Source organism: Argentina anserina, chromosome 3 (genome assembly GCF_933775445.1).
Source record: "Argentina anserina chromosome 3, drPotAnse1.1, whole genome shotgun sequence".
In the NCBI taxonomy this organism is placed as follows: domain Eukaryota; kingdom Viridiplantae; phylum Streptophyta; class Magnoliopsida; order Rosales; family Rosaceae; genus Argentina; species Argentina anserina.
In genome coordinates this window covers 2066639-2084146 of record NC_065874.1, presented here as the reverse complement: position 1 = coordinate 2084146, position 17508 = coordinate 2066639, and the positions used below count along the sequence as shown (strand labels likewise).

The 17508-nt window shown below is 39.8% G+C and overlaps 5 protein-coding genes and 1 pseudogene across 6 annotated transcripts; 3 read left to right on the top strand and 3 right to left on the bottom strand.

The window, feature by feature from the left end:
- Positions 1–97: 97 nt before the first annotated feature.
- Positions 98–2014, bottom strand: LOC126788400 (uncharacterized). The gene is made up of 5 exons (XM_050514389.1): positions 1851–2014; positions 1550–1764; positions 1030–1200; positions 695–930; positions 98–603 (listed from the first exon to the last, which is right to left on the bottom strand). The coding sequence occupies exons 1-5, from the start codon at positions 1918–1920 to the stop codon at positions 357–359; spliced, it is 939 nt and encodes a 312-aa protein (XP_050370346.1). The 5' UTR covers positions 1921–2014; the 3' UTR covers positions 98–356.
- Positions 2015–4075: 2061 nt separating this feature from the next.
- Positions 4076–6348, bottom strand: LOC126788660 (uncharacterized). Its single transcript, XM_050514670.1, has 5 exons — positions 6217–6348; positions 5899–6113; positions 4934–5104; positions 4603–4838; positions 4076–4358 (listed from the first exon to the last, which is right to left on the bottom strand). Exons 1-5 carry the CDS (start codon positions 6284–6286, stop codon positions 4109–4111), a joined length of 942 nt encoding a protein of 313 aa, XP_050370627.1. The 5' UTR covers positions 6287–6348; the 3' UTR covers positions 4076–4108.
- A 669-nt stretch (positions 6349–7017) lies between these two features.
- LOC126788696 (uncharacterized) lies at positions 7018–8986 on the bottom strand. The gene is made up of 5 exons (XM_050514711.1): positions 8862–8986; positions 8554–8768; positions 7991–8155; positions 7660–7895; positions 7018–7378 (listed from the first exon to the last, which is right to left on the bottom strand). Exons 1-5 carry the CDS (start codon positions 8929–8931, stop codon positions 7129–7131), a joined length of 936 nt encoding a protein of 311 aa, XP_050370668.1. The 5' UTR covers positions 8932–8986; the 3' UTR covers positions 7018–7128.
- Positions 8987–9443: 457 nt separating this feature from the next.
- Positions 9444–12633, top strand: LOC126786053 (protein RTF1 homolog). Of its 2 annotated transcripts, none has more exons than XM_050511755.1 (2): positions 9444–9553; positions 10243–12633. In XM_050511755.1, the coding sequence occupies exon 2, from the start codon at positions 10259–10261 to the stop codon at positions 12236–12238; it is 1980 nt and encodes a 659-aa protein (XP_050367712.1). In that variant the 5' UTR covers positions 9444–9553; positions 10243–10258; the 3' UTR covers positions 12239–12633. The 2 variants fall into 2 exon arrangements, with proteins under 2 accessions (XP_050367712.1, XP_050367711.1); XM_050511754.1 differs by having other exon boundaries at positions 9449–9553; positions 10236–12633.
- A 591-nt stretch (positions 12634–13224) lies between these two features.
- On the top strand, positions 13225–14774 carry LOC126788710 (transcription initiation factor IIF subunit alpha-like; annotated as a pseudogene).
- An 864-nt stretch (positions 14775–15638) lies between these two features.
- LOC126788009 (uncharacterized protein At4g19900) lies at positions 15639–17350 on the top strand. The gene has a single exon (XM_050513956.1). It carries the CDS (start codon positions 15802–15804, stop codon positions 17224–17226), a length of 1425 nt encoding a protein of 474 aa, XP_050369913.1. The 5' UTR covers positions 15639–15801; the 3' UTR covers positions 17227–17350.
- The last annotated feature ends 158 nt before the right edge of the window (positions 17351–17508 follow it).

Below are 17508 nucleotides of genomic sequence, written 5' to 3'. Positions count from 1 at the left end.
AAACTTTTCCAGTGTTACACAAATCCCTAACTTGCAGTTGTCCCAGGACAACGTAGAATTCACGGACCAAATCAGAAACAGTGGATTTTAGTCAAACTTTTGCTTACTGGAACCGTTATACCATCAACCCTTCCCTCACACATTCTGATAGTGATCGGAATTAAACAATTACAGCCACATCCGAATTCAAACCCCTACACTAGTCTTATAATGGACTTCAAAATGAAGTTATTACCTTATTTTAGTACTTCAGAAAATTATATGCCGCAACAGATTATTCTAACTTCCACATCATAATCCTTTAAGAGTTTCACATAATCTCTCTAAAACCATACATAAAACTTCATTTGGGGAAATCAGATGTGCTTTTTGAGGAAGGTGAGCATTAGCTGATTGAACTGGTCTGGAAATTGTTCTTGAGCAAAATGTGTTCCCTCTGGCATATACACAAGCTCCAAATCAGATGTAAACTCTTTCACCTTTCCACTGGTTATACTGTCCTCTATCCCTGGAAACTTTAGAAAGTAATCCTTCTCTGCAATTATAACAAGCACCGGAACCTTAACAAGTAGCTCTGTTATACCCATGTTATCTGACTTGGACCTGTCGAACACATGTAATAAACTCTAATAATTATCAAGTCTCCACTGCAACAAAACCCAGTTATCAGGAATTCAGGATTGTTTGTACTTACCTATATGTGATCTGCAATGCAGTCTGAAAACCTGTTCTCTCATATAAAGCACCATATGCTTTAAGATCTTCCTCAGAGAACCAAGGAGGAAGAGGTGTTGAGGGGTCAACCAAGTCCATGATCTCCTGGTTTTCGGCAGCTATTGGGATTTCACTACTGGAGAAAAGGATGTAAATATTACGAAAAACTGTTGTCCCATCAAAACGCCCAAAATCAGCTTCAGCCCTGCCTGGTTCCTATATAACATAGAGGTTGTCACTAGCTCAGAGCTATCCTACAAGTAAGTAAATGATAGTGAAGTGAATGAACTGTTTACATAAGCAAGTATTGCCTACTCGAAATCTTGAGATGTAGAACCCTTCCGGGAGGGATTCCGTGAAACTGGGACGACTTGAAGCTGGAATGTATGCCACTCCTAGTGTTACAACTCCCAAGATCCTATCTGGGTAAAGAAGAGCAAGTATATATGCTGGCCAACATCCATAATCTTTTGCCACAACAAAAACCTGTGTATATAATGCAAGGGTCACCGAGGAACATTGTTGCATTGTACTCGATCTGTTCTAGGAAACATCAAGATTTGGCTCACAAGTCACAAGCATAGCTAGCATCTATATGCTCTAAAATTCCTCAATATGCATACCCCTTTGCTTGATCAAACAAGAAGAGCTAATAAACAATTTAACTAACTTCATATATTCAAAATTAAGGCTAGGGAAGAAAAAGCCTAAATACAAAAAAAATTAATCTTCAAATTATGCTCCATTCCAAACACTTTAGAGATCCAATAAGCTAAAGAAATACAAATGAAATCAGTAAACGTAAACTTGGATTGAGGTGGTAGTTTGTTAATACCTTAGTAATAGAAAGGGCTTCAAGAATAGCAAGGACGTCACTGACAAGGTCACGGTAGGAAGCCTTGTCCGGTTCGGCCGGTAAGTCGGAAAGACCGTGTCCACGGTAGTCGGGGGTGATGGCCCGGAAACCGGCGTCAGCAGCAGCAATCATCTGGTGGCGCCAACTGTACCATATTTCTGGGAATCCGTGCAGGAACAAGACCACATTGGGACCTGAAACACAGTGATCGATCGACAAACTGAATAAGAGTTTGAAATCGAGTAATGAGGTGAAAGATGATTATGGGATTGCTGCTGACCTGTTCCGACGTCGGCGACGTGGAGCTTGAGGCCTTCCACGGTTATGAACTTGTGCTGGATTCGATCCATGGTCAGAGCAATTGAGAAAATGAAGACAGTGAAGTGCGGAGGTTTCAATAATGTCTTAGTTTAAGTAGAGCAGGGTGGTTAGGGTGTCGTTGTTCTTGCGTACTCATAGTTTTAATACTCGCTTATCTTTATATTAATTTGGAACATTAAATTATTACTTTTAATACTAATTAATCGTTATTATATTATTAACACGTTAAAATACCGATATTTTAAGTAATTGAGCATGTAAGACGTTGCCGACGATGATTTGTAGAATACGCAACGTGTTGACTAGTAGGGGAGTCGAATACGACTATTACCAATCCGAAATGAGGGTATTACAGTAAAAAAATGAGTCTTATATGACTCACTGTGGTATCCGCCAGGTCGATCATGTCCCCATTTTAATTACTAATTTTTGTAGGTAATGACTTATCGTTAAATGACTTTATGTGTTGCAGTGTTGCACGATATTAAGGACTTAGGAGTAAGTCTAAATCGGTAAGTTTAGGAACGAGAGGATCCATTTCTCAAATCATATTGTTTACCCGATCACACATCCATTTCTCCATCAGAATTAATAGTGAAGGGAGTTTTTTTTCTTTCCAAATTAACATTTCTCTTTCCTTAGAGTGACAATTCTATCATTTGAATTCCCACTTGCATTTCTCTCCTAGATTTTCTATTTCCAGGGTGTCAAACATTGACCAAATGAGTTGTGAGCAAAGAAATGAGGAATATGTAAGAAATGTAAATGATAAGAGAAATGTAAATGTGTGTGTGTGTGTGCGCGCATTTTAGTACATAATGCAATGCTCATCTGTCTCTAGCTAGCAACATGAACAAAAGAGTTCCACAACCAAGTTTTACAAGTTGCTTAAATCAACAACGGAAACCAAATTAGAAACAAACTTGACCAAAGTCTACAATTTTCTGGATATATACAAGCAGCCAAGCAGGTGAAGTAGCCAAATCAGATGAACCAAGCTCATCATGTTCAACTTCATTTCTGCTTGTAACCCAAAACAGAACTAAAGCAGGCTTCTTTATCATGTACCACATCTTAACAAAATCCAAGATCCCGACTTTTTCAAATGAATTTATATTAACTAAGAGAACAAGAAACCAAAATTGGTACCTTAGGAATGGCAAGGGCATCAAGAATTGCAAGGAGGTCATTGTCAAGATCAAGGAAGGTGGCCTTCTCTGGTTGTGGAGGAGGATCGGAGAGCCCATATCCACGGTAGTCGGGAGCGATGGCTCGGAACCCGGCGTTGGCCATAGCGATCATCTGGTGGCGCCACGTGTACCATATTTCCGGAAGCCGTGTAAAAACACGACCACGTTGGGGCCTGAAACACACAACCATGAGTGATTCTATGATGTTTAGAATGGAGAAAAAGAGGTAGAGGGGATCGGAGAGTTACCTGTTCCAATGTCGGCCACGTGGAGCTTCAGGCCGTCTACGGTAGTGATGTACTTGTGTTGGATTTGGTCCATGTTTGGAGGAAGAGATAGAGTGAAACAAAGAAAGTAGCAGTGTGTTTCACTTGAGTCGTACTGAATAAGAATACGCAAACTAATAGTCAACGTAGTTTTTTTGTGACTGAAAAGTCAACTTAGTTAACAAGTTGTCAACTTACAAAAAAAAATAGTTCAAGAATTTCACTTGAAAATGAAACAGATTTACTTTGATATTGAAATAAGGCACATGTTCATTTTCCTCATTACAATGGGAAAAATGTTATTAGAAGTTTGTCAATGGTTGTCTTGTAGATGATAATGGAACTCTATGGTCTTTCAATTTGATCATGAATATGAATATATGATTAGAGTTTATTTATGGAAAAATGTTATTCTGCTCTTTTTATTAGTCATCAGCAGTTCTCCACATGCTTGCACAAGTGCTGCAATATTGTTCTTTGGTAACCAGTGTGCCAAGTGCCTGCAAAATCATTATCAGGACTATAGTTTCTGAGGTTCCTAATTGTAGATTTCACTGATGCAGGAAAATAAAAACGGATGTTTTATTTTTTTCAGACCACTAAGGAAAAGGTCTTTCTCATATTTAGGAAAATCTCTTAATGGCAGATTCGCCTTATTTCAGTATCGGGGTAAAGCTATGTCAAGATCTCAGAACAGAAGAAGGAAGTTGGTATTCTTCCCTATCTTCTCTCTGGAAACTTGGACAATTTTTTTCATCTAATCAAATGTGCTTTCCGAGGAAGGTGAGGATGAGCTCATTTATCTGGTCAGGGAATTGTTCTTGAACAAAATGAGTTCCTTCAGGGAGAAACACAATCTCTAAATTGGCGACAAACTCTTTCATCTTTCCACTGTTTATGTAATCTGCTATCCCTGGAAATTTGAATGAATAATCCTTGTTCCCCATTATATTCAGCACTGGAACTTGAATAGTTGGATCAATGGTTATGCCCAAATCTTCTTTAATCACCCTGTCAATATGTAAAACAAGTAAAATCATTAAGTACTTGCAACATTTCTAGTTAAGAGGTGTAGAACTACTTTCAAATGCTTGGTTTGATCATTTCATATCAATGTCGTTTACCAACAACTGTCTAATGTGCGAAGTGACTAATGGTAGGAGTAATAACAATGCACATTTGATAGTATTTGACAAGCGCTGCAAGTGCTTTTAGATACTCAACGGAAGATGTATCATAAATTGCATCCAATTACCTATATGGAACTCGCAGTGCAGTTCGGAAACCTGATCTCTCATACAGCTTCCCATATGCTTCAAGATCTTCCTCAGTAAACCATGGGGGAAGAGGTGTAGATGAGTCCACCATGTCCATGATCTCCTGGTTTTCTGCAGCTATTGGAAGTTCACTTCTTGAGAAAAGGATGTAAACATTCCGAACAACTGTTTTTGCATCAAGTCGTCCAAAATCAGCTTCTGCCCGGCCAGGTTCCTATAATAGAGGTCGGACTTTCAATACAACCAAGCCATGGTGGTGCACATATTGAATAGATGAAAACAGTGACCAAACAGTGAATCCCTAGCTACCTGCCATCTGTTGATGTAAAAACCTTCAGGGAGGGATTCGTCGTACACGGAACGACTTGTTGGTGGTCTGTATGGAGCTCCTAATGTTACAACTCCTGAGACCCTTTCCGGGTGTAGAAGGGCAAACAAGTATGCCGATCGGGATCCAAAATCTTTTCCAACTAGGAAAACCTACGTAAACCCACATATTAGTATTTTACAGTGTTTTTATCACATTGTATGATGACATGTTGCAGACTAAGAAACACAATTAAACAGTGTAGAAGTCTACGCATTCCAAGCAACTCTTTTATTAGACTAAAGTCTGCAGTTTTATGGTACCGTGCTTTGGACGAGTAAATTATAAAATTCATAGGAGTTTATAAATAATGATATTTTAAAATTTATTAATCCGAAATTTTTTAATTGCGAATTATACTGTTTGGTTATATTTATGTGGAATTTGAAATTTGTGATAGATTAAGAAAGTTTAAAATAAATTGAAGAGGACATATAAAAAGGAGTATTTTTTTTGTTGGAAAGATAATTGAGCCTATAAAGAATTTGAAAATGACACTTATTTTGTAGGGAATTTAAACAACGAATCTATTATTTTATTTTTCCACACAAATTTATAATTTTCAATTTATAATTGCCAAACGAGAAAATTGTCTTCTGAAATTATAAAATCCTCACTTTTAATTAAAATATCTTTTTTTTTCTTCGTGTCCAAACACACCAATGATATCAAAACAAGTACTTTTAGAGTTTAGAGGGGCTTGAATGTTCAAAACCAAAACATCAATCATATTAAAGGAATCATATTCATAATTTTATATTATCCATTTATTCCCACAATTCAAAGACAAAGTAGAGGTTTTGATCATGTACTAATCTTGAAGCAATCAAGATCCAAGGTCCCCAACAAGTAATTGCAAATTAAAAGAAAGAAATCAAACTGGTAATGTAATTCCTCGATCAATTACCTTGGGAATGGCTAAAGCATCGAGAATTCCAAGGAGGTCATTGATGAGGTCATGGAAGGTTGCCTTCTCTGGTTCGGGTGGCTGGTCGGAGAGTCCGTACCCGCGGTAGTCGGGCGCAATGGCCCGGAACCCTGCGGTGGCTGCGGCGATCATCTGGTGGCGCCATGAGTACCAGATTTCTGGGAATCCGTGCAGGAACACGACCACATTGGGACCTGAAAAACACGACCGGAAGTATTCGATGAGACCGAGAATAATAGCAACTACGGTGTAAAGGACGGTACTTTGATTGCATGGTTTTCAGGGATATGTTCTGACCGGTTCCGATGTCGGCGACGTGGAGGTTCAGGCCATGTACGGTTACGTACTTGTGCTGAATCTGGTCCATTTTCTGGTACAAACTTCAGAGAATAAGAGAGAAGTTGGGACAAATGGACTGATGGACTGGAGCCAAAAGAATATATTGGTCTTTGAACAGAGAATCTTGGGGATCGGACTGTAAGAATAGTCAAAATGCATATTCAGTAACCTTCAATTTAGGTGTGAAATTTATTCTGCTATCTAGGATTTGACCATAATGAAAATGTAGGAGTCTAATCGTCTATTACTAAATTTTTCTAATTAGGGTCGATTTTTTTTTCCATTCTCGTTCAAAGTCAAATTTGAGACGAGATAACTCAATCTAGATTCAAATTCCTAACGCGAATTAACTTTATTTAAATATTAATTTATTCGTGATAATTACTTAATTAGGAAGAGAAAATATTATTGACAAAGACTTTTGCGCATTCTATTGTTGATCCTATTAAATAAATTAACACTATTAAAATTTTATAATTATCATATTATCACTCATTTGGAATTCAGATACTTCGTGGGGAGAAATTATTATATACACCGACTACATATTTCACGTAGTGTACACCCTTAATGTTATTTGTTAATTTTTTACCGAGATTGTTTTTGATTGGTTCTTATTTGTAAATACACTTTTGTTATTTTCAGTGCGTACATGTTAATTATACCATGATGTAATATAATTGGCTGGGTGCACCACATGACAGTGCACGTGGTGTGTCAGGTACACATAATAATTACTCCTCGGTAGAGATACTACCATATGACTATAAGCCATTTATTGATTACAAAACTGCCTAATTCGATTGTACAAAATTACATACTAAGATAGTCAAACTTCATCTCTGTTAATCAACGTACAAGGATGAGGGATCAAATGTGCTTTCCGAGGAAGGTGAGGATGAGCTCATTAACCTGTGCAGGTGATTGTTCTTGAACAAAATGTGTACCTTCCGGCAGAGATACAATCTCCAAATCAGGTACAAAGTCACTCAACTTTCCACTGTTTATGTAATGTTCTATCCCTGGAAATTTCAGCAGGCAATCATTGTTTCCCATTATAAATAGCACTGGAACTCTAACGATTGAGTCAGTTGTGCCCCCCAAATCGTGTGTGGATGCCCTGTCAATTTATGAAACTAATTAAGTTGGATCAGAAAATCACTAAAGACTTGTAACTTTGTCTAGTACTCTAGCTAACAGGCCGGGTACGTTTTCACTAATTTCAAACGCTATATCTCTGATCATTTCAGATCAGTGTCCTTAACATCAACTGTCTATAGTATGGAAGGTGAAAGTGTAAAGTCTTTTAGAAGCACACACAAGCTAGCTAGCTCTTTCGATGTTATACTTGGAAATTGGTGCTATAATTAAGTAGATTGTAAGATCAGTTACACTACGTACCTATATGGCATTTGCAAAGCAGTTCGGAAACCCGATTTTTCGTACAAATTTCCATACGCTTCAAGATCTTCCTCAGTGAACCAAGGGGGAAGAGGTGTCGACGAGTCCACCAAGTCCATGATCTCTTGGTTTTCTGCAGCTATTGGTAATTCACTTCTTGAGAAAAGGATGTAAACATTTCGAACAACTGTTTTTGCATCAAAGCGTCCAAAATCAGCTTCAGCCCTGCCAGGTTCCTATGATAGAGCCCAAAATTACATCGCAAGCAACTGAAGCAAGTCATGGTATAGTGAAGACATTGAACATATAACATGACAAAATTAATCCTTACTCGCCATCTGTTAATGTAGAAACCTTCAGGGAGGTCTTTATTGTATGGAGAACTAGTTGATGGTGGCCTGTATGGAACTCCAATTGTTACAACTCCCAACACCTTTTCTGGGTGCAGAAGGGCGAATAAGTATGCCGGTCGAAAATCCTTTCCGACAAGGAAGACCTATATCAACTGCATTAGATCAGCGACAGATGAACATGTTACACTGTTACATCAATTTGAGATTCTATATATTAGGATCATTTGCACTTGGTTGCTCTATGCCTCTAGTAACAAACACAACCAGAGTTCTACTTCTATAGGAAATTGGCTGAAATAGTCATAAGCTCGTAACTAACACAGAGAAAAAGGTAGCATCCATCAACAAATTGAACACAACCAAGATGCGACAAGAACCTACCCTATGAAGATTCAAACTTTAACTATATAAAAGCACTCAACAAACAAATTGGAGTTCCCATAATCCCAATCTAGAGATCGACATAAGAGGAATGGACAAATCAGTACTGCAAATTCTTAGTCAGAGTAGTAGTACTTTTCTATGGTACGTACGGTGGTACCTTAGGGATAGCAAGAGCATCAAGAATTCCAAGGATATCATTGATGAGGTCATGGGAGGAGGTCTTCTCGGGTTCGGGTGGAAGGTCGGAAAGTCCGTAACCCCGGTAGTCCGGCGCAATAGACCGGAACCCGGCGTTGGCTACAGCGATCATCTGGTGGCGCCATGAGTACCATATCTCTGGGAAGCCATGCAGGAACACGACCACGTTGGGACCTGAAAAATACGATCAGACTACTATCTAGGAAGAACGTTAACTAACTAAATGAGCAACAGTACTTGATTGCATGGTTTTCCGGGAGTGCTGACCTGTTCCGATGTCGACGACGTGGAGCTTAAGGCCTTGGACGGTTACGTACTTGTGCTCAATTTGGTCCATTTCTGATACAAGGTTCAGGGAATCAAGAGACTCAGTTCCGACAATGCAGTATAGAATTTGGGACCCGATCAAATTCAAAGTCAATGGGTGATTTTGCCTTTATCTCATTCTAATTCTTTAAGAATAGATAAATGTATTAGCTAAGCTAATTAGCTCCCGTTTGGCTGTTTCGACGTTATGCCTGTTTTCCAATGACATTAGCTCTATGAACTTTTTTTTTTAATCAAAATCAAAATATCATAGAACTCTATGATTTTTACAAGCTCCATGATATATTTTGAAAAACTAGGATCGGAAAATGCATCTATGGTCGTATGAAATATGTCACTCATCACTTCACCACTTCACCACTTCACTCTAAGACTAGTTGCTAAAACAAATTTGATAAGTCCAGAATTTTGCTAAAACAAAATTTTTCTTATTTTCTGTATTCTCTAACGACATGTCGTTCCATTCACAGATGGTGGTCGGTGGATTACGTTAGATTTTGCTGAGCCAGGTTACAAATTGTAAGACGGTAAACATGTTTCTTTCATCTTCAAAAGCCGAAGACAGCAACTCCTGATCTCACGGTGACCGTGTTCTGGGCATCCCCAGCTGACATCAGCAAAACCCTTATCAGGTAAAGCCTCCAATCTCCCCCCAATCTCTTGTCTTTAGGGTTTATGCTGATTCATCCAGAAGAAAAGAAGATGAGTTTTCATTGTTATCAAAAGTTTCAAGCTTGAAAATTTCTGGGTTCTGTCTTGTTGGGTTTGAAAGCGCTTGTAGATCTAGATCCGCTTGGGATCCAATTTCTGAAGCTTTCAAGTTTTTGAGTTTGATAAAGATTAAAACTTTGTATTGTGTTTTGCAATAGTTGGTGCTTGAATGATTTGGAACCTAAAATTTGAGATAAATCTGCATATGTATATAGGTCAGAATTGCTGGGGTTTGTTTGAAATGTGAGTGCTTTTGGTGGAGGGTAGTTTAGTATGGTATTAGAATTAGAGATGTTTATCTGTTTTTGGGTTATGTTTTCGATTTTGAGCTGTAAATTTTGGGGGATTTCTAGTCGTTCTGTCAAGGGCATTGATATAGTGGATGCAGATTTTTATGAAACATTCTCATCTATTCAGGAAGTGTACTTTTTGTTATGTGATTGCATGTATGATTAGGGTAACTTACTCTTTGTAGCTTTGTGCTTAATGTAAAGTTTTAGTTTAAATAGATATTAAATGAGAAGTTCGTATAATGAAGACAGATATCTGCTTTCGATAGTACTGATTCCAGTGTGTTATTCAACCGTGTGTAAAACATCAAAGAATTCAGAGAGGGACGACAAATAATGGCGGATTTGGATGATTTGCTCTTGGAGGCTGCAGGAAGAACAAGTTCAGGGCGGAAAAGCCGGCACTCGCATCCATCTTCAAAGAGAAGACATGATGATTCGTATTCGGATGGTGGAAGTGACTCTAGGGGTGATGACTCTGATGATGGTCGTGGTTATGCGAGTAGGAAACCCTCTGGATCTCAAGTTCCTTTGAAGAAGCGACTGGACCCTTCAGAAGTAGATGATGAACATGGCAGCCAGGAATACGGTGATTATAATGATAGTGGTTCTGATCGTGGAGGTGAGAGCAACGAATCTGATGTTGGCAGTGATCTCTACAAGGATGAAGATGACAGGCGAAAGCTTGCGGAAATGTCTGAACTTCAAAGAGAGCTCATTCTTTCTGATAGAGCACAGAAGAAAGATGATAAGAGTCTTAAGGAGAAATTCAGACCAAAATGGGATAAAGGAAAGGCTACAAAGTCCAGGAAAGTGACTCCACCTCTCCCATCCTCTCGAGTTCGCTCGTCAGCTAGATCAGCTGACAGGGCAGCTGCCAAAGATGATGCCTTGAATGAGTTACGAGCAAAACGTTTGAAACAGCAAGACCCTGAGGCTCACCGTAAATTGAGAGATGCATCTAGAGGAATTGTGGGGAGTAGGAATTTCTCACACACCAACAAGAAGTCTTTCTCTGCTGTCGGTCGGAGTAGCTCTAGTCAAAGTGACAGTGAAAGTCGGTCTCATAGTGATGATGAAGGGTCAAGTGCAGATGAAGCTATTGACAGTGATGATGAAAGGGGCAATCAGGGACTAACATTCGAAGATATTAAGGAAATTACCATTCGAAGGTCAAGACTTGCAAAGTGGCTTATGGAACCGTTCTTTGAAGAATTGATCGTGGGTTGCTTTGTACGGGTTGGAATTGGGAAGACTAAGTCTGGGCGTCCCATCTACAGACTGTGCTCAGTCCGTAATGTTGATTCTTCAGATCCTGATCGGCAGTACAAACTAGAGAACAAAACCACACACAAGTATCTGAATGTGGTTTGGGGCAATGAAAACTCAGCTGCTCGGTGGCAGATGGCTATGATTTCAGACTCTTTACCTCTGGAGGAAGAGTATGATCAGTGGGTTAGAGAGGTAGAGAAAAATGGTGGTCGCTTGCCAAGCAAAGAGGATGTGTTGGAAAAAAAGGAAGCCATAAAAAAAACCAATACATTTGTGTACTCAGCTGAAACTGTGAAGCAGATGATACAGGAGAAAAAATCTGCTTCATCAAGGCCAATGAACATTGCGCTTGAGAAGGACCGGTTGAGGAGGGAATTAGAAATTGCACAAAGCAAGCATGATGATGCAGAGGTGGAAAGGATCAAAGCAAGACTTCAGCAGTTGGATGCACGGCGACAATCACAGGGGAAAGATAGCAAGGCTGTTAGGCTTGCTGAGATGAACAGGAAGAATAGAGTTGATAATTTCAAGAATGCCTCAGGACTAAAACCTGTGAAAACTGGGTTAAAAGCTGGGGAGGCTGGTTATGATCCTTTCTCGAGGAGATGGACGAGATCAAGAAATTACTATGTCTCAAAGCCTGATGAACAAAAAGATGATGCCGAGGCAAATGCTGCTGCTGCTGCTGCTGAGGCATTGGCAGAGGTGGAGACTAATGGAACAGGAGGGATAGTAGCAGTACGAGCTGGCTTGGTAGCCACAGCGGCAGCCTTGGAAGCTGCAGCAGGTGCTGGGAAGTTGATTGATACGATGGCTCCTGTTGATCAAGGAACCTCGTCAAATCCATTGCACAATTTTGAGCTGCCGATCTCGTTGGCCACTCTTCAGAAGTTTGGTGGGCCACAAGGTGCTCAAGAAGGATTTATGGCAAGAAAACAAAGGATAGAAGCAACAGTTGGTTGCCGAGTACCAGAGGATGATGGGAGGAGGCACGCATTGACGCTTACAGTTAGTGACTACAAGAGAAGAAGAGGGCTTCTCTGAAATGGAAATGTCGCTGCTCTAGCCAAACTGTCATGAAACAAGGCACACCAGCTTTCTCTGCAAAAACTGAATTGGTGTTGCTTTGCGAAGGTAAAGCTTCTTCTTTGAAGTTTAAGCTATATGAATCACATCTGTTCATGTGGTAGTGTATACTAGTATTTGTTGGTTCTTTGTATTTCCTGGTATGTACAATTCTGGTTGTTATATCTGTTTTAGTTTGTTGTATGATTTATTTAGTTGTGACTTGAGAGATAGCTCTCTACTTGCAGGATTGTGTCTGGTTGCCCCAGTAAGTTTATTGTGTTTGTATCCTTTCTCTTCGCAATGTTTACTGGTTTCTGTTATTGGCCTAGAACATTTCAGTTTTAAGCATTTCCAAGACTGCGTTGGTTGAACTGAGATGGTAGTAATATGTAAATATATTGCATTGACTATGAACTCTAGTAGCCAAATCATCATGTCAGTCTGATATTATAGTCTTCAAAGGAGTAGAAAGACTGGGTATTCTAGCGGGGCAGGTGCGTCCACCCATCTACGAAATGCCACAGCAGAACATGGTTCATGCCTTTAGAACTAGATTTCCAATCTCTGAGCATATTGAAGGTCTTGAAATCCAGAATTGATATATGGCTTGTTCAAATCTGCGTTTTGGTCGATCTGCCTGGTCTTGTTCAGGTTGCCGTCTTGAAACATTCCATGGTCACTTACTTTCACCTCGGTCTGCCATTCCTGGAAAATAATGTTATGCCATCTATTGACAAATCCCAAATATAGAGTCCTAGAGACAAAAGGATTACTAGGCAATTAAGCACAAAGAACGAGGGTTTCTAATTGGATCAGGAAAGTAAGTACATAGAAGCGAATTGGGAGGTACTTATAACCCACCATAACGTGAAGTTTTCTCCTGATCATGAACGCAGACTCTTCATTCCCAAAAGAAAAACCCTTTATCTTCAATCAAACGAAACCACGACGAAACTGGGTTGTTCTAACTCAAAAGGCAGTTCGAAGTTCGAACCTTTTACTATCTCAATCTTCACGTAAATTGTTAAATTCTCAGCTCCGCTATTATAAACCCTAGCTATCCTCTTTGTTTCTAACCCTAATCTTCAACCTCAAGATGTCAACCGATTTGCTGCTAAAGCCGACGTGCGACGTCCGGGGATGTGGATCGACTTCTGACTTGTATGGAAGCAACTGTAATCACATGACTCTGTGCTTCTCATGCGGCAAGACCATGGCTGAGAACAAAGCCAAATGCCATCAATGCGACGCCATTGTCACTCGCTTGATTCGAGAGTACAATGTTCGGCAGGAAAGTACTACCAGCAGCAAGAACTACATTGGCAAATTTGGGAATGGTTTGCCAAACTTTTCGAAAACGAAGATTCCTTCTCAGGATAAGTGGTCTCTTCGTAAGGATGTTCAAGACTCAAGAAAGACTAAGGATGAGGAGGGACCTAAAACCTGGATCTTGGATGAACAAAGGGGCCAGTCTCGGTATCAAGGGCATCGAGAAGGTGCACAGTGTGGAAGTTACTACCTACTCATGAGGCAAGGAAAGGAATTCTCGGCTGCTCCGGCTGGTTCTTGGTTCAACTTCAACAAGGCTGCACAATATAAGCAACTTACTCTAGAGGAAGCGGAAGAGAAGATGGACAATAGGCAGATGAGTAATCGAGATGGAAATAAGAGATGGAGTATGAAACTTGGAAAAGGACCTGAAGAAGTTACTGGGATGATGACGGTGGTGGTGAAGGGAAGTTCTCCAATCATGAGGAAGAAGAGACAACAAGGAAAACATATAACTTTGGAATTGACAAAAAAGGAGGATATGTTGATGAGGATAATCATCATGAAGTTGCAAGTGAAGATGAGGACTTGCATGATGATGGTAGTGACAAGGGTAGTGATTGGGAGCACGAAGAACTCTTCAGTGATGATGATGAGGCTGTAGGTAATCCTGATGAAAGAGAAGATTTCGAACATGAGGCTCCAGCTCCTCCGGTAACTAAGCAGGATGAAGATGGTAATGAAGAGGAGGTCGGGCTTAGCGAATCCGGGAAAGAGTTGAAGAAGCTACTCAGGAGAAGTCGTGGCCTGAATGGTATTGATGGAGAGGAAGAGAAAAATGAAGACGATGATGATGATGATGAGAATGATATGCCTGAGCATATTGGCTCACCAAAGCAGAAGGAAAAGAGGAAATTAGATGTTGATGATGTTAATAAGGCATTTAACACTACTGCATCAAAGAAGATGAAGACAGAAAATGAACAAAAATCATCTGTCACTGCAGAGAAGCCAGTTGCTCCTGAGATTGGTGTGCTTACTCCATCGATGAACACTGGTTCTGTTACTAGTCCTGTATCCGAGGAACAAATTAGGGCTTTGTGCAAAAGTCAGCAATCCCGTTACATGATTTTATCGAAAACTTCTTCCCGGAAAGACGCAAATATTCCAAAGAGCAGAAGGATGCTTTTCTCGTAAAGAGAAGAAGAACGGGATCAGCTACGTTGTATTGAAAAGGAAGTAAATTATTCTACTCTCACAAATCACATATCGGATTTAGATTTGTTCAATAAAGGTAGCATTGTAAAGACAGGTTTTTTCTTCACTAGACATAAGAATTCTGAATCAAGTTGTTTCTCAATTTCTTCTCTAGTCATCTTGGTCCTTCTGTAACATTGAGCAGAGAGTTTCGTTAGACATCTTTATCGTCTTCTAATGTAGCCTATTCCTTTCACATGAAAACCTTGGATATAAACCACCATACATATAGCGAGATACATCCCGCCAGTAACTATCTGATTTTTTTTCTTTTTGAACGGGTAACTAACTGATTTTATTCAGTGCATTATCACTTACAACCTTTACATGTTCCAAATTTGTGCCTCTTTAACGTATTATCTTTCTTCAAATGTAATTGACAAAAATGTAAATCTTCTACCCGGATGATCATTACATAATATTCTCTAAACAATCGAGGTTGTACATAGTATAGAACTGTTCATTAATCACATTGATGCCCACTATTAGAAGCGAGCCTATAAGATATTATACGAGACATGCATTATTTCTTAAGAAAATTAGTGTAACACAAAAATAATCTTAAATGTAGCTGATTGGTTTGTAGGCCCTTGTTTCATTTTCTGAAAGACAAGTGCAAAAATCACACTTGGGCCAATCCAAAGTGTTCAAAAAAAAAAAACGAGTGACTTTTAACCGAAAATTCTAGTATATATTAATGTATATGTTATACATCCAACATTCGACGGTCGATATTGTTTTATGAGTGGGGTCAAAAAAATAATATATGTTATCCAACGTTAGATGTATGATATATAACATACATTGATACATAATAGATTAATCTGACTTTAACATCCTTTCACATATTTTTGGTTCCCAATGCCCATTTCAATCCCAAAAGATTTCAACTTGAGCTATTCTGTTTGGCGCTCTCCAATCTACTCTGCAACTCCCTCATTCAGATTCCCAACTACTCTGTCGCACCCAAAGAACCAAGACCCTCCCACCAAACCAAACCCAACACGATCATCATGCCTGTCTCTATTGAACCCCCTAAACTTTTCACTCCCCTCTTTTTCTTCCCCACCCAACTCCGAGACTTGAAAAGATCAGCACTTTGTGTTCCTTACAACTTACCCAGTTCTCTTCTTGCTCTGTTTCTCATTCTCCTTTTGGTCTACAACAGCTTCCGTATCTTCTGCATCACTCTCCCTTTTCCCGCCAAACCCCCGCCGGAGCCCGCCTTTTTCTCGCCGCCAAATATCGCCGGGTACTCCTTATTTCGGGCCCCTCCGTTTCGTTCTTCTTCACCATCAACGAAGCTTCATTCCTCTTCTGTCATGTATGTTGTGAAGGAGAACGCACCCATGTTCCTGAAGAGCTCTAGCCATTTGGCCTCTCTGCAAAACCCAACAAGCTCATTCATTCCCTTCTCGAAATTCAAGTCTCAGAGGCCAAGAAAGTTCGGAAAACACAAGCGCAAGCATAAAGCCGGACCAGTTGAGATGAAGCTGCCTCTGTTTCGGAGTCAGTTCCCAACAAGAATGAAAGTGTTCTTCAGTGGAAACTCTTCTGGTTCTCCTTGCAAAACCAGGTTTTTCATGACGTGGATTTCATCAAAGACTCTTGGAAACAGGGAATTGTTGGCTATGGAGAGTGTGTTCAAATCCCACCCGAATGCTTGTTTGGTCATAGTCTCGAAGTCCTTGGATTCGGACAAGGGACTTCAAGTCCTAAAGCCGTTTTCGGATTCGGGTTTTCGAGTAATGGCAATTGCTCCTGATTTTGATTACTTGTTCCACAATACTCCAGCTGAGGCTTGGTTTTTGGGGTTGAGGAAAGGCAGTGTGAGACCTGGTGGAGTCTCAATTGGACAGAACCTCTCCAATGTGCTTAGGCTTGCTTTGTTGTACAAGTATGGTGGGATTTACTTGGATACTGACGTTATAGTTTTGAGAAGTTTGTCAAAGATGAAAAATGTGATTGGGGCTCAGACACTTGATCTCCAAACAGGTCATTGGAGCCGATTGAACAATGCCGTGTTGGTTTTCGACAAGAATCATCCATTGCTCTTCAAGTTCATTCAGGAATTTGCCCTGACTTTTGATGGTAACAAATGGGGTCACAATGGACCTTACTTGGTTTCAAGGGTGGTTTCAAGGATCAATGAAACACCAAACCCTGGTTTCAACTTTACTGTGCTAACTCCCTCAGCATTTTACCCGGTGAATTGGAGTCGAATTCGGAGTATTTTTGGTGGTCCGAAAGATGAAGTTCACTCGAAATGGCTGCTTACAAAGTTGGAGCACATTCGTTCTCGTAGCTTCGCATTGCACTTGTGGAATAGTCAGAGTAGAAGATTGAAGGTTCAGAAGGGCAGCATTATTGATCACATAATGTCAGATTTTACCATCTGTTACAATTCTTCTTCTGCAGTTTCAAGTTTGTCATTATAGAAGAAGGTTCACGTACACTTGTGTAGTCACTTGTCTTAAGTAATGTTTTTAATGGTTGTTCTTGTATATGGATACAGTAGTGATGATTGAGAAAGGAATAAGAGCAGATAAGATTTCATTTTCACTCTATTTCTTTGTACATTCTTCCATGTTGATCTTCAAGAAGATTATAAGGCCGGCCCTTTAAGTTGGAGAATGCAAAGAAATTTGGTTCAATTATTAAATTGATGTAATTTTGCATGACATAAGGGGAATCTTGATGGAGATGTCAAGGCAATATGA

What these genes read in the sequence shown, in the direction of transcription:
- LOC126788400 (XM_050514389.1), bottom strand. Translation starts at nt 1,920, where the DNA reads ATGGATCGAATCCAGCACAAGTTCATAACCGTGGAAGGCCTCAAGCTC. An exon ending in CGTCGCCGACGTCGGAACAG is followed by an intron (nt 1,765 to 1,850) that starts GTCAGCAGCAAT and finishes ACTGTGTTTCAG; the next exon opens with GTCCCAATGTGGTCTTGTTC. An exon ending in GCATTGCAGATCACATATAG is followed by an intron (nt 604 to 694) that starts GTAAGTACAAAC and finishes TGTGTTCGACAG; the next exon opens with GTCCAAGTCAGATAACATGG.
- LOC126788660 (XM_050514670.1), bottom strand. Translation starts at nt 6,286, where the DNA reads ATGGACCAGATTCAGCACAAGTACGTAACCGTACATGGCCTGAACCTC. An exon ending in CGTCGCCGACATCGGAACCG is followed by an intron (nt 6,114 to 6,216) that starts GTCAGAACATAT and finishes CGTGTTTTTCAG; the next exon opens with GTCCCAATGTGGTCGTGTTC. An exon ending in TTTACATCAACAGATGGCAG is followed by an intron (nt 4,839 to 4,933) that starts GTAGCTAGGGAT and finishes CCTCTATTATAG; the next exon opens with GAACCTGGCCGGGCAGAAGC.
- LOC126788696 (XM_050514711.1), bottom strand. Translation starts at nt 8,931, where the DNA reads ATGGACCAAATTGAGCACAAGTACGTAACCGTCCAAGGCCTTAAGCTC. An exon ending in TCTACATTAACAGATGGCGA is followed by an intron (nt 7,896 to 7,990) that starts GTAAGGATTAAT and finishes GCTCTATCATAG; the next exon opens with GAACCTGGCAGGGCTGAAGC. An exon ending in GCTTTGCAAATGCCATATAG is followed by an intron (nt 7,379 to 7,659) that starts GTACGTAGTGTA and finishes ATAAATTGACAG; the next exon opens with GGCATCCACACACGATTTGG.
- LOC126786053 (XM_050511755.1), top strand. Translation starts at nt 10,259, where the DNA reads ATGGCGGATTTGGATGATTTGCTCTTGGAGGCTGCAGGAAGAACAAGT.
- LOC126788009 (XM_050513956.1), top strand. Translation starts at nt 15,802, where the DNA reads ATGCCTGTCTCTATTGAACCCCCTAAACTTTTCACTCCCCTCTTTTTC.